The sequence below is a fragment of the Falco naumanni genome, chromosome 1 (assembly GCF_017639655.2).
Source record: "Falco naumanni isolate bFalNau1 chromosome 1, bFalNau1.pat, whole genome shotgun sequence".
NCBI lineage: Eukaryota > Metazoa > Chordata > Aves > Falconiformes > Falconidae > Falco > Falco naumanni.
Window position 1 is genome coordinate 112389110 of NC_054054.1, and position 16541 is coordinate 112405650.

Below are 16541 nucleotides of genomic sequence, written 5' to 3' on the forward strand. Positions count from 1 at the left end.
ATATTTCAGTTATATTCTGAATTAGCTTTCATTGTCAGATGTTTAGTGATAGTCACTGTCTGAACACAGCTGAAGTAATGGGCTTGTGGCAACTCTGCCCCATGGTAATTGTGCTACATCTGCTAAGATTGAAGATCTGATTGAAAATTTGCTGTATCCCAAATGTGAACAAGATAAAAGATTAACTGCAGGTAAACTCTATCAATACTTGCCGCCTTTTCAGTCACATGTTGTCTACTTTAGAAAGTGGTTCTTTGGAACCTTTTCAGGTAATGTTACTAGAATAGAAAAGTTACTTGTTCTAATACAATTGTGTAATAGTCTACCCATGAAGTTCACATGCTGAATTATAGTCTTTAAAGGTGCTGTTTGAGTAAATCTGAGAGAACTACCTAATATAATGCCATGAATGAGCTACAGTGACAAGTGGAGTGTGCCTTGATGCCATTGGTTATGGCCTGAAGTGTGCCACAGCATCTTCTATAGGCCCTTTCTGGCATGTTCTCCGCTTAAACTCTCCCCCAAAGCTTGAAAGATACAGGAGAGCATTAGCTTATCTCAAGTTGAAAATTAACTGAATGAACCTTGCTGGGTTTAGTTTGAAGAGCAAAATCTACAGAAGAGAGGAAAAAAAAATCTGGCATAGGTAATAGAGGATTTTTGGGGAAAACTTTGATAGCAGTGAGTGCAAAAGGTAGGCTGTTTATGGAGGGCCTAAGTTCTTTTCATAACAGGAAGACACGATGGAGTTGCCTGCAAGCTAGAACTGGGCTGTGACTGAAGATGTCTCCTTCAGCTCCCTGTTTCTTGAAGGAGTAATGGTGCGGAGAAGGGGAATAAAGAAAGTGTGTAAGTCTCTCCAGGCTACTCAGTCCAGGCTGGAGATGTGCTTTAAGGGCATGATCCAGACTAGCAAAATAAATTTCCCTTTACAGTTTTAGTCAGTTTGTTCTGTCCAGAGTGGTGTTGCAGTCTCAGTACAGAGATCTTCGTGTCAGTCTGGAGGGAGGGAGTGCTTATTTAAAGGAAGTTAATGGTGTCTCTTTCTTTTCCTTCTAGATGGATTGAATCTTCTGTGTTGAATGCCTCCGGATTTCCTATTGGATTTCACTTCTGGAAGAATACTTTTGATTTAAGCCACTCTGTGGCAGACTGAATTGTGGATCGAGGGTTCCTAAGACTTTAGATAGATCTTGAGGAGGCAGCCAGTGCTGAATCACGTTAACCTGACATCGCAGCCACAATGGTGCTGTCACAAAGGCAACGAGACGAACTGTAAGAAATCATTATTTTTAAGCTTGTCACATTTTCATTCAACTTAAATACTAAATTCTATTTTCAAATAGTTTTTACAGAGTGGCTCTGCTCACGTGCTGATCAAGTACCATGCATTATGGTTTAGATTTCTGTAGTCCTATTTTTGATACAACCTCTGGCATTTGGTAATAGAATCGTGAAATGGTGAAATATCATTTCAAAGTTATCAATGGCATAAAAATTGGATTCTTAAATTCACTATAATTTATTATCTATTTTGTTTTGACTTCAGTCACAAAGTTACGAAAGGATTACAGTAAGCAGCAAGCACATTGCAATATAGGCTCCAAACTGATTTGTAAATTCTGCGTCTACCTTGTGTAAATTTTGACACTTTTTTGCTGTTTTACTCCTGAGTATAGATAAGGATCTGATCAGAATGTGCTACATTGTGATTACAATCTTTCTTTGATTCCTTAAATTGTATTTAAAATGGAGGGTATATTTAAAGAAGAAAAAAAGAAAAGCAACCAAAACCCAATCAGCTAAAATAATAAAAAACCCCACCCCACAAAAAAATCCATCTTAAATCAATTTAAGATACGGGTTTCTTTCCTGTTTTTAAGACTTAGGAGTAGGCTGTCAAGTTCCATGCGTTAGTTTGCTTTCTCTTCTATCATAAATCATGAAAGAGCAAGCGGTGGGTAGCCATCAGGATGGCAATGTGTTGCATGATACCCAGTTTCATAAACTTAGATACTAAGTTTGGATTTGGGTTTTGGTTTTTATTCCTTTTAAGAGTATGGACCTAGTATCATTTAGCATTTGGTGTCTCTCTTGTCCATGGTAAGCTCTCTCTGTATTATTTAATGCAGATTCTTCACTTTTCCAGTAATGATTCAACCCCCTTTGTATTAAATATAGTATGCGTTTTACTTTTTTGTTTTGTATACTTAAATACCATTGTTCTACTTCTTAGAGTGGAAGTTACCTTCAAATTTTGATTTTTACAACTGTTTGCTCATATTTGGAGACACTCTAGGGTTTAAACACATTCAAGATTATGATTCCTTTTTTCTTTAAGCAATTCTCTGAAGTTTTTTTCTGGCAAAACTTCAGAGAGTGCATGCATTAATGAGGAGATGGAAGTAATGAACTGTTATGAATGGAAATGTGAAATGACTGGAGACTTAGGATTTACTTTAGTAGTCTGGTGAGGCAATACTTCATTTTAGTGTATGTTGTTTATGTGGAGAAATTTGAAAATTTTGCTTGAATGCAGAGTTATATTTAGAGTTGAATGTCCAAGGAGAGATTGAATACATGTAAAAGATAGGAAAGAAGAATGTGATACAAGCCATAGGATGAATTTTCATACGGAAAGCAAATTCTTTTCAGAACAAAAAATCATTATTACTTCTTTCTTCAGCTATCAAAGGGTATTCGTTTTCTCTTGATTGCCTTGTGTAGGTGACTCTGATTTTTGTTTTAAAAAAGTGTCTGTGTATCAGTTTACTTTAATACTGTAGTATGTTTATGTCTTCTCCCCCATGCCGTGTTTAAGTATACACACACATATCCCTTCCCAAGAAAGTGATAATAAGAAAACAAAAGCTGGAGGCTTATAAAGTAACTGAAAGTAATTTTACCTTTAAGTTGCTTTAGAACATTGAGCTTACTTCTTTTAAGCAGGCTTTCTTGGTTGTGTAACTTGAAAATATTTATCCATTTGAAATAAATTTTGAAAATGCAGGGTTTCTTAGTTCTGTTCTCTTAAAACAGAAGGTGCTAACTGCTTGTTGAAGTCTGAAAATAATGACATTTTATGAGTAAGTCCAAAACTAATGCATCTTGTCTTGGGAGAGGTTCAAGACAGGTTACTTTGGTAATTGTCTTATGTCAAAGCGTGGAATAATTTGAAAAATAATGTAAAATTTGAATCACTGTACATTTTGGTCAGAGGCAGTATCCCTGTCTGTAATCTAACTAGAAGTTATTGTGTCATCTGAAAAACAAAGCTAAGACTTGTTCTCTTGAACTGAGCATTTTATTCAGGTTTAGCTGGAATAAAATTTTTTTTAAAGTCTGAACCAATTCTACTCTTGTTCAGAATTGTGGCTGAAGATACTGTTCCTTGTTTTTTTTTTTTAGAAATCGAGCAATAGCAGATTACCTTCGTTCTAACGGCTATGAAGAGGCATATTCGGTTTTTAAAAAGGAAGCTGAGTTAGATGTGGTGAGTTCAAACAAGATTCTTCACAGATATTTTAAGTAAAGAGTTGATAATTTTATGGCATTTGCATCCATTCTAAGCATGTGTATCCATTATCTGCCTGTTAGCTCATGCAGTTTTGGAACTGGAGATTGTAAACTCATACAGTTTATTGCCTTGTCATAAAATTAAGAAATAATCACTGGGTGACTTGGCATTTTCTCAGCAAAACTCTTACCTTCATCTTCAACTAATGACTTAAGCAGGTTTTTAATATCTCTTTTGTGTCTAGCTACCACTCATCTGTACAATGCGGAGTTTTTCCTGTAATGGTCTTTTAATGATCCAAGTCCTAAGAGGGCCTACATAATTCAACATGAAAGGATAAAGAAGGGTGATAAAACATGGTATTAAAAAAAAAAAAAAAGACATGGCCCTTCACTGGGCTTACTCCAGCCACTCCACATGGGATTAGAGCATTGTGGGGAGAGGCTGAGAGAGCCAGCACTGTTTAACCTGGAGAAGAGAAGGCTTGAGGGGGATCTTACCATTGTTCATAAATATCTAAAAAAACCGAACCTAAAACCTAAAAGAGGGTACATTTAGATTAGCTTTTAGGAAGAAATTCTTTACCATGAGGGGGGTAAGACACTGGCAAAGGCTGCCCAGAGCAGCTGTGGACACCCATCCCTGGACGTGTTCAAGGCCAGGCTGGACGGCGCTTGGAGCAACCTGATCTGGTGGAAGGTGTCCCTGCCCACAGCAGGGGGGTGGAACTACATGATCTTTAAGGTCCCTTCCAACCCAGACCGTTCTATGATTCTGCGATCTGATGGGAGTGTGAAGATTACGGAGCTAGACTCTTCTCATTGATGCTAGTGACAGGACAAGAGCCAGTGGGCAGAAACTGAAACACAGGAAATTCAATGTGAACAATATAATTTTTTTTACTGTGGGAGTGATTGAACACTGGAATAGGTTGCCTAGAGAGGCTATGGAGCCTCTGTCCTCAGAGATGTTCAACCCCCCCCGGGCACAGTCCTGGGCAGTCTGCTCCAGCTGACCTTGCTTTGAGGAGGCAGTTTGGACTTAATAATCTCAAGAGGTCCTTTGTTACCTGGACCATTCTGTGCTTAATAAATTAAGCGCTATTTTGTGCTTAATTTTAACACATTTAATTTCTGTTTCCTGCTGTTGCGTCCATCCCCTTTTCCCCTCCCTGTAACTCATTTCCTTAACTGTGCTTATTATCACAAAGCATAAACTTTCTGCAGTCCAAAAATAGAAACCTGAAGACTTCAAATCAAACCAGATTTGAAATGGTCTAAGACTGTGCAGCTTTGGAGCTTGATTTCACATGGTAATGTTTAAGAAACAGGAAGACAAAACAGGATTGCTTTTGTCCTCTCATTTATCATACAGAGCAAATGGTGGAAGTCTACTTTGTGATTGGAATTGGGTCAGTAGTTAAGTCATTGCCTGGAACTGTTGCGTATCAGTTAGTTAACCGTATAATAAGAGGGCAAGCCTAAATAGTTAATATAAGTTGATCAGCTCTGGTAATCAACTCTGTTTTGTTAGATTCTACAGATGCTAGTGACTTAGACCACTCATTTCTTGCAACTTAATTCAGTTGGTTTGCTTTTGTAACAGATGATTCTTGATATCATTTTTAAACTTGCTATTTATTAGCATAGGAGGCGTCCACTTTATCTGAATTTGTTTCTCTGGATAGAGCTGGACTGAGTAATCCACTTCTGTGTGCTGACTTTTGATAAATCCTTGCCTTTATTATGAATCTTGCATTGTTCTTTTTCCAAAATGCTTGGCTGAAATTTGACTTAATTTCTTCAATCTGCTTTCAGTATCTAATAAATAGGTAGAAATAACAAATTGAAATACCATACTTATAATTGAAAATCCTAATACCATTCCCTTATCTTACTTATCTATCAGCCTAATTAAGTTCTCTTCCCAAAGGTTAAAAAGGCAATCTAAATAGGCTAGATGGTCCTGAGGGAAATAGAAAATGCAGTTGCTAGAAGTTCCACATTGCTTTCTAGCAAGAAAATCTGAATTGGATGGCGCTGTACTAAATTTCTGCATTTAACTTTTTTTGGTCATTTAATTCAGTAAGTTGGAAGGATTCAGGTGTAGTTCTCCAAAGAGGAATTTCATTTGTTGTATTGATTATTCCTGCAGATAACTCCAGCTTGTACAAATGCCCCTGAAGCAGTAGGTTAACACCTGGTCTCTGACTGAGGTAGCCAGTCCTCAGAGCTTTTATGGAGTAAGCTATGGCATTGTTATTTCCCCCATGCCTTAGTTGTTCTCCGTGTAATTTAGAATTATTCTAGTATTAGACTGTCATTTTGTACACAGAAAGAAAATGTGCAGCATTTAATTGCTCTTCTGTGCCTCTGATGTTGGTTGTTTTTCTGTGTTGTTTTACTTCCCCTTTCTTGTGTTAATAGGTGAGAGGGGAAAAAAACCCCATAGTAATCCTCTGGCTTTTACAGTAACATCAGTTGTTCATTGTTGTGCCTCAACTATTCCTTAGAGCCCGAAGGAGAAAAATACTTAGCGGAAAAAATTATTCTTCATTAAAGTTTCATTAGAGTTGCAAAATCAGTGTTGATTTCTCCAGTATCTGAGGCGGTGTTCAGTAGGGCAGGTGTATAGTCTACTTTCTGCTTCAGTTATGAAGTAAAGATGCAGGGAGAGTTGGCTTAAAGTTTGGCTTTGGGAAGGTAGCACATTGTGGTAACACTGAAGGTAATGCAATATTGTGGTGGTAATTTGAGGTTAACTACCACCAAGTTTAAAAAAATAAAAAAAATCAGTTAGTTTGGGCTAACTGGTCTTCAAGTGAGATGGGGCATATGTAGTCCTACTCTTGACAGCTGGCTGCCATTGTCAAACAGCATGTGCTTCTGTGAGAGAAAAAGTGCACTGTGCTGTTGACGAGTAATAGTGCTAGCACACTTAACTCTGAGGATAGCAGTTCGTTAGTTCTTAATGCTTTAGTTGATGGATTTGAAAAAGGAGGCTATCTTACAGAAACTGGTTACCAGTTCTATACATCTTGGTCCTTACAGTCAGTGAGTGCTGTCTGCTGTTCTTTTTTGTAAGAGCTGGTTGAGCAGAGGGATGGGGGGAATCTTGTAGCAAAATATGACACAACATTCTTGGATATGCAGAGCACTTAAAAAGCTTTTTAAATAATGAAGATGGAAAACAGCATTGCTAACAGTGTAGTCCTGGTTTTTGGATTTTATTTGCAGAACCTAGCAATAGTAATCTGTAGTGCTGCAGTATTTTTAATTAAAAATCATATTTTAAAATATGTTCTTTTCTGTGTATGTAAATTGTAGCTATTAAAATTTGAAGCATGGTTGTTCTGTTTAACTAGTAAAACATTTTAGTCTTTTTAATTCCTCTTTCTATGGTCAGGAGATTTTTATTAAAATGAGCGGTTTATGTTGCCTTTGAAGAAACATTTCTACAGGCTTTAGAAGTAGAATTTATTAATTTATTTAAATGCTTCTTCTTAGAATGAAGAGTTAGATAAGAAATATGCTGGACTTCTGGAAAAAAAATGGACATCTGTTATAAGATTACAAAAGAAGGTCAGTAGAGATTTGATGGATTTACTTGTATAAAAAGCTATGACTGAAAGCAAACATTCATCACTGAACAGAATGTTACGTATTTTCCTTGTCAGACAAATGCAGGGTTTAGAAAATGATGCCTCAAAGATGAGTTTTGAGGACTTGAGTAGTGAATGAGCTGAATCCACATTGTAGAAAATGTTTTGTCTGCCTCTGCTAGAAGAGTCATCCTCTCTTTACAAAAATTTCTTGACTTTGGTTTATGGATTGCACGTGTGCAGTCTCTGAAGCTGGAAAGGAAAGAGGTGCCTTAAGGCAGTTTGAGAGTGGAGGGACTGAACAGCTGTGTCCAGAAGGCTTGACTGGTTTAGAAAGAAGGTAAAAACCTGGGCTGACAGTTGTCTTTGGCCATTATGTTAAAGGGAAGAAACCATTAACTCCACTGCATTAGAGCAAGTGATTCTGCTGCAAGTAGACAGTACAAAACTCTTTTTAGTAATGCTTCAATGGATCTAGAGTGTATTAAAAGCAAAAAAAACCAAAACAAAAACAAAACAAAAAACCCCAAGAAAACCCCCACAGTGTGTAAACAATAAAGACCTATCTATTGTGAAGGTTAATATATCTAGGGATTTACTACACTTTCAGTTTCCCTGCTCTTGGTTAACATGCATGCCATCTCAGGGACACAAAAAATTATTGTAGTAGTAGCATTCCTTTTTGGTAACACAACTGCCTTCAAAATAGTACTTCTCACGTATTTGTACAGCATTTGAATGAACGTGAGTTTATAGAACTTTTTTCCTGTCAGAATATTTGGGGAGTTGTAGGAGAATAAATGATTAATGATTTAATTATTAAAGGATAAATGATTAGTTTAGATTTGACTTTTAGGAACACCAGCACTATTGAATGTTGGTAATCAGTTTGGATGCACGCAATCTTTGCCTTACTGCGAGTTTGGGAGCCAGTTAGTATTTGAATTATTGAGTGAAGGTGAATTAGATCTTGTATAAACTAGAAATGAATGCTCTCTTTAAATTCACAAACTTAGGTAATGGAATTAGAATCGAAGCTGAATGAAGCTAAGGAAGAATTTACATCAGGTGGACCTCTTGGTCAGAAACGAGACCCTAAAGAGTGGATTCCTCGTCCTCCAGAGAAGTATGCATTGAGTGGACATAGGAGTCCTGTCACTCGAGTAATTTTCCATCCAGTTTTCAGTGTTATGGTCTCTGCTTCAGAGGATGCCACAATAAAGGTATGTGTTTGCTAGAGAAAATTAAACTAAGCCAGTCAGAGGATGTGTAATATTTAACATCAGTTCTTCAAGCTGGACATGTGTTATACTGATGGAAAATTGTTTGTTGAGATTCTGCTTTAGCTTCCTTAGGGACAGTTCTTTCAAGTATGATGTGCTATGTAATCTACAAGTTTAAGTTTTATGCTGGTCCAGTTAATATCTTCAAGAGTATTTTACTGTCCTTTGGCTTGAGGAAAACATAATTAAGGCAATGTGGATTTAGAGACTGGAGAAAGATAAAGGATTGGTGGGGGAAGAATGCATTTTGACTGCTCAGTAGAGGAGGAATGGCGTAGAGTAGTGATGTGATGATGATGAAGGCGGTTGCCTCAAGTCATCTGAAGTGATTATTCTTAAAGCTGAGTTAAAGTGGTTATGCAGCTGTATTCTTAACTGAAGAATAGTTCTTCCCGTTTATTCTAAGCAGGACATGCATGTCCCATCAAGTCCTGGTGACTTTCAGTAGCTTTAAATTGTGTTCATAGGCCTTTGTTGCAATGTACAGTGGCATGAAGAGACTTCTTATAGTAGGCAAGTAGTTTCTTACTTTAGCATCCAATAATGACGTAATTGTGCGTTTTGTGGTTGTTTGATTGTCATAATTTAAGGGAATTATCCTGATAAAGGATACTTCATTGTTCTTTTCTACGCTGGTTTGAAAGCTATTTGGAAAAGTGTTGTTCTGAAAAACATTGTGTAGTGTATTAAGCAGTGTGCTTAAAAATGCAAGTTGTTCTAATGGTGGCTGCCTCTCGGAAAAGATTAAAAAGTGTCAGCCAGATCTAGTTTATTAAAAGCTTTAATCTGTTCTTTTTTCTGTGACAGACTTGAACATAGATCACTGGTTGGTTTTTTATGTTTTGTTTTTTTTCCTTCAAGCAGACGGGGCCAGCTGAAACAGTGACAGCTCTGTGCATGTTAGCTGTTACAGGGGAGTGTAATTAGCTTTGGTTTTGCTCCCTCTTATGGGTATACTGGATAAATTTCCTTATTCTTGAAGTCAAGCTGTGTAGCTTAATTTCTGACTGTTGCATTCTCAATGATTGCAGTCTGTTGGGATGGTGGATTCTTTTTGTTGTTAGTTTTTTGGTGGTGGATTTTCGGCTTTTTTTATTTGTTTGCTTAGGATATTTAAAATAAAATGTCTTTGTACTTGCAACAGAATACAATCTGTAGGAGCTTGTTTTGTTTGCAGTTAGACGATAGACGATGACTTAATTAGGAGGTGAGATTGGGGACTTCATGCTACATTGCACTTGTTAACTGCAAATATTTATTTAATCTCTGACAAATTCCATAATCTACTAATGTGTGCCTATCAAACTCTTCAGAGTGGTTTGGATTATCATCCCTAAACCCGTGCATTCTGAATATTGCTGTTCAGTATGCAGAATATTTGCTATTTAGTTCTGCAACAGCAAGTACATTCTGAAGCCACAGTAAAGCTTGGGAAAGGGAGGGTGGGGGGGATTGTTAAACACGATACTTTCCGCAGCAACTGAAAATGGGCTGTACTGCTGAAGTTAGGGAACCAGCATAGAAGGGGATGGAGAAAAACAGTCTGTACGAAAGTGGATTTGTTCTGTCCAGTGTTTTCTAAATTGATCTTCTTTATTTTTAAGTGTATTGGGTATTAAGACTTCTAGATACAATGAAACTTATTTTCCTACTGTGTTTATAATGCTTTAAGTAAGCCAAAAAACAGCTTTCAAGATGCATGAGTTCAGTTAATTTGTAAGTAACAAAATCATAAAAAAATAATGCTTACTCTTCTATGCTGCTAGGCTTTTTAGGGCTGGCTGTTTCTTGCTCAATTATTGAATAAGGTGCCAGACTGGCCTGCAGAGTGTAAATGTAAGGCTGGAGAATACAAAGAGTAATAGGTTGCTGTTAACAGATTTTCTGTTCACTTGTCAGGTATGGGATTATGAGACAGGAGACTTTGAACGAACCCTTAAGGGGCATACAGACTCTGTGCAAGATATTTCCTTTGACCACACTGGCAAACTATTGGCCTCCTGTTCTGCTGATATGACCATTAAGCTATGGGATTTCCAGGGCTTTGAGTGCATCAGAACTATGCATGGTAAGGTATAAAGGGAATTGATTTAGCAGTCTGTAAAGTGAAGAGATAATTTTTTTTTTATCCAGGAAAACTGCTGATGCAGAAAGGGGTTATATACCAGAGTATTGTTCAAAAGAAAGAGGGAGGGGGGATATTTTGATGCTTTGAGTGCTCTGTAAATAAGGTACATATTTAGTGTCTATGACTGAAATACCATCTCAAATCTGCTATGCATGATGCTGTGGGAAGCATCCCATAATGATATTGAAATGGCAGTTAGAAGGGTTTAGTGCTAAAAATTAAATGCTTGCTACACAATAAAACTGTGCCTTCAAATCAGTAAAAAATTACATTCTTCACCCCTCTAGTTCCCTGATGTACTGCTTCAGGAGGGAAGCCATTATTGCAAAAGGTGTTCTGTATATACTGTGCGGTGTTCTGCTTCATGTTTGATTTCAAATGAACATGCCTTTTGCATTAGGCTCAAAAGCCATAGAAAAAAATGTGCAAGAGAAACAACCAAAGCTATAAGATTTGGATATTGACAGAAACTATTATATAGTCCTGATCTAAAAGCATTTTTATACTGCTGCTTGTCTTGCTTTTAGTATCTTCTTGTAGAAGTGGTGAGTGGGAATAGAGAATATTTGAAACTTGCGAAAATAAATGCGCACAGAGACACATATATACCAAAGAAAATAAAGCTGTTGACTTTTGTGCATGCAGTTCTTTAAACACCACAGAACACTGTTGTAGAGGAGGAACAGACATTGCAGCTGGCTGATAGCAAGAAAATAGAGCTACAGGGTTGGGTTGGGTTTTTTTGCCTTTAAAGAGTTCTGTGTGAATACACATGCAATATGTGTATTTTTTTTTTAGTGAACTGTATGTTTTAACATGAGTGTGGGTGAACTGGCTTCATGTGTGTTGCTAGTTATATCCCTTTACCTCAGTTTCAGGTAAAAAGAAAGAAATTATCTTTTCAGTGAGTTGTAAAGTACTATACTTGCATATTGTCTGACACTTCAGATACTTGATTGCTTTTTAGTAGGAGTTCATCAGGGGCTCCAAGTTCTTAGTGGAAAAAGTGGAAATGAAAATTGTGAAGTTGTACATTGTAGGTACATGGCTTGCAAGATGCAGTGTAGCTGCCAATACAAGGAGAAAAGCAACTTACTAGTGAGCTTACTGGTTATACCTTTTTCCAAAAAAGAACATTGGATCTCCAGATGAAAAAAAGGAAGCTGTTTAATGCCTCTAATCTGTTGAGAAATTACATATGCTCTAAACTACTGATCTCAGAAGATTCGTTTCTAATCCCAGCAATTTAGGTAGGGACAATTGCAGAGATTAAACATAGACAAGTGCATGAATTATATACAGATTGTTACAGTCAGGCTTACAGACTGGACTTGCCAAAAAGCCCCTACCCAGGAGCTTGTTATTACCCAGGTAATACTAAAATCTCAAAACAATTAATTCTAACGTTTGCCACTTTGGAAAGTATAAGTTCTACTTTTTAGTAATACTGAAAATGACTAGTCTTTACAGAGTGTGTTACCTCCCTTTATAGTTGTGACCCGTTGCTTGTGGGATGAGTAAAGTCAAGAGTTGAAACCACATACATGAGGTCATAAGGAGTTTGCGTTAAGGAAATGATCTGTATGTGTTTTGCTGACTTGACATTAATAATCTTCCTCTCGGATCTCAACAGTAATAAAGTTGCTGTCATGTATGTACAGTTGGTTCTTACCTGATTCTTGAATCAGTGCAGTACAGTGTTTTATTAAAACGTAATACCAGATGTCTGGAAACATTCAGTCTTCTAGCATTAGGCTTCTGCAATGAGGTTTGGCATGCCTTTTGCTGAAGACCTGTTTTCCTTTTAAATATCTGCATTGTGCATCAGCATACTGTAGTCAGACCTAACTGATAATTTTAAAGGCAGACACTGTAGCAGCTCTCTTTTCCAAACTACCAGCTTTTGTAACTCTGTAGAAGTGTTGCTTGCAGTTATGTCTGATTTTAAACATTCTAAAGAAATTTTTGAAACTATCTTAAGGATGCTCAATGTCTGGACTGTGTGGCTTCTAAAAATATAAATTATTATTTCATAAACCCTGAAGTTTTACATGTAAAGATTATTCCATAAAACATGCACTGCTGCTGTAGCTATGTGCCCAGGATAAATGAACAGCAAGTCCTGTGTACTCTGAAAACTTACAGTACCACTTAAAGGTTTTATTTTGTTTTCAGGTCACGATCACAATGTTTCTTCAGTAGCCATCATGCCCAATGGAGATCATATAGTTTCTGCCTCAAGAGATAAAACTATCAAAATGTGGGAAGTCCAAACAGGGTAAGTGCACCTCTGGCTAAACATCAGCCCCTAAACAAAACAAGCATAAGCCACTATTTATAAGAAATGGGCCACATAAATCTTGAATGTCAGCAAATATTTGAATTGAGGTGTGCTACTCTGCCATTCAGAGTAATTCACTTAAGGAGATTCTGCTTTAAATCATTAAGCACAGGGGTTTAGGTTTTAGTACTGACTAATTAAAATTAGCTGGCTTTATCTTTCTGGGAGCTATGAGGGTAGAACACCGTAACTCGGGTAGCAATATAAATTCAGTGGCTAACCACAAGTTTAAAGGGAGCATGAGAGGACGGAGGAGTAATCCATTACCTTTCTTGACACAGATCAAGGTGTCTCCCGATGATTGATTTTTTTTTTTGTTTGTTTGTTTCCTTTTTCCTTCTTGCTTGTTCCATTCATCAGTTGTCTCCTTAATCCATCCATTTGCTGAAAGTAGTAGATGAAGGCTATCTGAATGACCTCTAAATCTCTACTTGTTCTTCATTTAATGCAAGCTGTTGTGTCAACTTGATTTATTTCCCCCTGAGTTTCCTGCTTTCTACCTTAACAAAGATTTGACAGTTCTTAGCTGTCACTTCTTTCTCGTGACAGCTTCCTTTCTATGAACTGTTTTATGCCTTGTACATCACTAGCCAGGGTGGATATGTACATGCTAAAATATTGTATCTTAACTTCTAGTAGGTCAAGCATCCTTAGATTTCAAAGATACGTGTAGCAGTTTTATTACCATGTTAATTGAGTCGTGCTGTATTTCTCTATTTTTGAATAGTTACTGTGTGAAGACTTTCACGGGTCACAGAGAATGGGTGCGCATGGTGCGGCCTAACCAGGATGGCACCTTAATTGCCAGTTGTTCTAATGACCAGACAGTCCGTGTTTGGGTGGTAGCGACAAAGGAATGCAAAGCTGAGCTCCGAGAACATGAGCATGTGGTAGAATGCATCTCCTGGGCTCCTGAGAGCTCATACACCACCATATCAGAAGCTACGGGATCAGAGGTAATGTTTCCAATGCTATTAAATAAGCACATACAGTAAGATTACTGGCTATGCTCTATATAGAACTTACTGGACAGTATTTAGAACAACTAAGCTTGTTCTCAAAGTGCTTGACAGATGCAACAGGTTTATGAGAACTTTTTGCTGAGTATACTTGGTGTACTGTTAATCCCCATCTTGGCTTCGTAGAATCCATGCTTTTGTGTTTTAACAGTAGGACTCTATCTTGGCAGTAAAGAAAGTGAACTTTGGAGAGATGCTCTATTCCTGAGAAGGTTGAAAGTGGGACTACTTTCATGTATTTCAGCAAAGAAATGTGGAAGGTAGCTTACCTGGTGTAAAGTGAAGATTATAAGGATGCTCAGCAACAAAGCTGTGAGAAGTAGTGAGTCAGGAGTGCAGAAATGAAGCTGCTTTGGGTGTATTATGCTGGAATTAAGCTTTGGCCACCATGTCCTAGTGTACAAAGTTAACGATACGAGAAAGCATTCTTTAACAAAAGTAAATCCCCATTTGTGTGATAACAGGATGCATCTTCTCTACTTCAGTTTACTGCATCTTCGAGAAAGGCTTACTACAGGTCAGCAAAAATTTCCTTCTAAGGATGACAAAGCGTAGAAAAAAACCCTAGAAATTAACTCAAATTTCTAGTTAAAAAAACCTAAACGTTCTTGCCTTGCCCCCTTCCTCAGAAAGGATGGGAATACCATAGGGGAAAAGTAGATACACTTGTCTAGTGATGGATTTTGAAGATTATTTCAGTCAAATTCTACTTGCATCCTTGAAATCCTTATAATCTCTTAATTAAAAGCAATTAAAACTGAATTTGAAATGTTCACTTCCTAGCTATCTTGAAGTGGTGTCTCCCCTGCCCTCTGCTGGCCTCCTCACCTGTACGCATCACATTACAGTGCTTAGCTTTGAACGAGAAGCAAGTTAACATTAAATTCAGAGTTGAAACATTTCAAGTTCTGAGAACTAAGTCTCTCTTTTCGTACTTTGCATGGTTACAAATAGAAATAAGTTCAGAGTACAGACTTTCCAAAAATTCTTAAACTTGCTTCATTACTTTTTGTGAAGAATGAGAACGCAAAGGTATTTCTGAACTTCAGACTCTTGTATGACTCTGCTTGAACTGTGTTTACTACTAACGGAGGATGTCTTGCAGTAGGCAAGTGTGGATTCAAAGTATTTGGCTTGGTGTATCAGCAGGGCATACAGCCATTTTTTAAAGTTATTTCTCCTAGTACTAGTAACAAAATACCTGTGAAACTCAGCTTTGGCGTTGTGTGTTTGTTAGCTCTAAGCTTTCTTATGATCTAATTTAGCTACTAAGTAGCAGCAGTTGGGAGGGATCTGCTTCCTCCCTCCTCTCCCCCCCCCCTGCTGTAACTTAAAACATAATTTTCTGTAGACTAAGAAGAGTGGCAAGCCTGGGCCTTTTCTGCTGTCTGGATCCAGAGACAAGACCATTAAGATGTGGGACATTAGCACTGGCATGTGCCTTATGACACTTGTAAGTTCATTAGTGTTTTTCTGGTAATCATAGCTGTGTATGTAAAACCAGTTTTAATGGAATGAATTATCTGACATGTTAACGTTTTCAAGAGAAGCCAGAGTTATTGAAGTAAGATTAACACTGGAAACACATAGTTTTAATGGCTTCTGTATTTCAGATCTTGTTGTTGCTGAGAAATGCAAAGAAACTCAAAATACGTAGTATAAATGCAGGAGCACTGTGGTGTAGTCTCTGTCATGAGTAGCTTGGTTTGTCTACAGAAATACTGATAATCATCAGAATATTGTCTTCTGTAAAATGTTGTGTTCCTTCAGCGTGTGGGTCTTTCTGCAGGCTGTGGAGTGCGGTTTTCCAGCCTGTGTTCAGGCTGGACTGGTGTTGGTGCTGGGGGTGGGGAGTAGCACATGAGGACTTCTGTTTGTTTGCCTTCAAGGACAGGAAGTCGCATTGTTGGTGGTGCTGATATAGACGTAATAATGGCAACTGAAGATAAACTTTGAGTTCTAATAGGTTTCAGAAAGCTAAATGCTATCCTTGCAGAACAGGGCAAGGAGTCACTTCGTTTGCCATAGCATAAAATGTTGAATGCTTAGCTTTAAAACATGCATCTGTTCACTGATTTCTCCTTATGCATAAGGTGGGCCATGATAACTGGGTACGTGGCGTTCTGTTCCATTCTGGGGGAAAATTTATTTTGAGCTGTGCTGATGATAAGACTCTACGTGTCTGGGACTTCAAGAACAAACGATGCATGAAAACCCTCAATGCGCACGAACACTTTGTTACCTCTTTGGGTATGTATCACTCTGTAGCACTTAGGGCAAAGTGCAGAGCCAGAACTACACATTTTTCTACATCTTCTGAAACTGAAGTTGAGCAGCAAGCTAGACGTTCATGTTTTGAATTCTAGTGAAGTTTTGTGCTCTGTGTATTTTAGTCAGATAAGGACAGATGGGAATTTTGAGTGTGATGGATTTTTCCACTTCTCTTGCCAGTGTTGTACACTGGATAAAGACGTTAACTGCCAAGGGTGTTCTGGAACCTTTCACCGCTGAGTGTGTGGGCATTTGGGGAGTGCTGTGTTGCAAATGCTTGCCCAGAAACAAAACCAGGGGTGTGTGCAAATCAAAACAGTCAGGAAAAATATACTTTGAATTCCTGGCCATTCCTGGTTGGTATTATCAGATCTTGTTAGA

The 16541-nt window shown here is 37.7% G+C and overlaps 1 protein-coding gene across 4 annotated transcripts in view; it reads left to right on the forward strand.

Annotated features, from left to right (window-relative positions):
- PAFAH1B1 (platelet activating factor acetylhydrolase 1b regulatory subunit 1) overlaps nucleotides 1-16541 on the forward strand; it is a 38076-nt gene that overhangs the window by 16807 nt on the left and 4728 nt on the right. For 2 of the 4 annotated variants that reach the window (XM_040578772.1, XM_040578780.1), the window contains exons 2-10: nucleotides 1060-1275; nucleotides 3409-3493; nucleotides 7024-7098; nucleotides 8135-8341; nucleotides 10301-10469; nucleotides 12705-12807; nucleotides 13598-13826; nucleotides 15241-15342; nucleotides 15983-16139. In XM_040578772.1, the coding sequence (XP_040434706.1) occupies nucleotides 1244-1275; nucleotides 3409-3493; nucleotides 7024-7098; nucleotides 8135-8341; nucleotides 10301-10469; nucleotides 12705-12807; nucleotides 13598-13826; nucleotides 15241-15342; nucleotides 15983-16139 (1159 nt within the window). In that variant the 5' untranslated portion in view covers nucleotides 1060-1243. Of the gene's footprint in view, nucleotides 1-58; nucleotides 192-1059; nucleotides 1276-3408; nucleotides 3494-7023; nucleotides 7099-8134; nucleotides 8342-10300; nucleotides 10470-12704; nucleotides 12808-13597; nucleotides 13827-15240; nucleotides 15343-15982; nucleotides 16140-16541 lie in introns of those variants that run through there. The other 2 variants (XM_040578782.1, XM_040578786.1) reach the window with 2 other exon arrangements.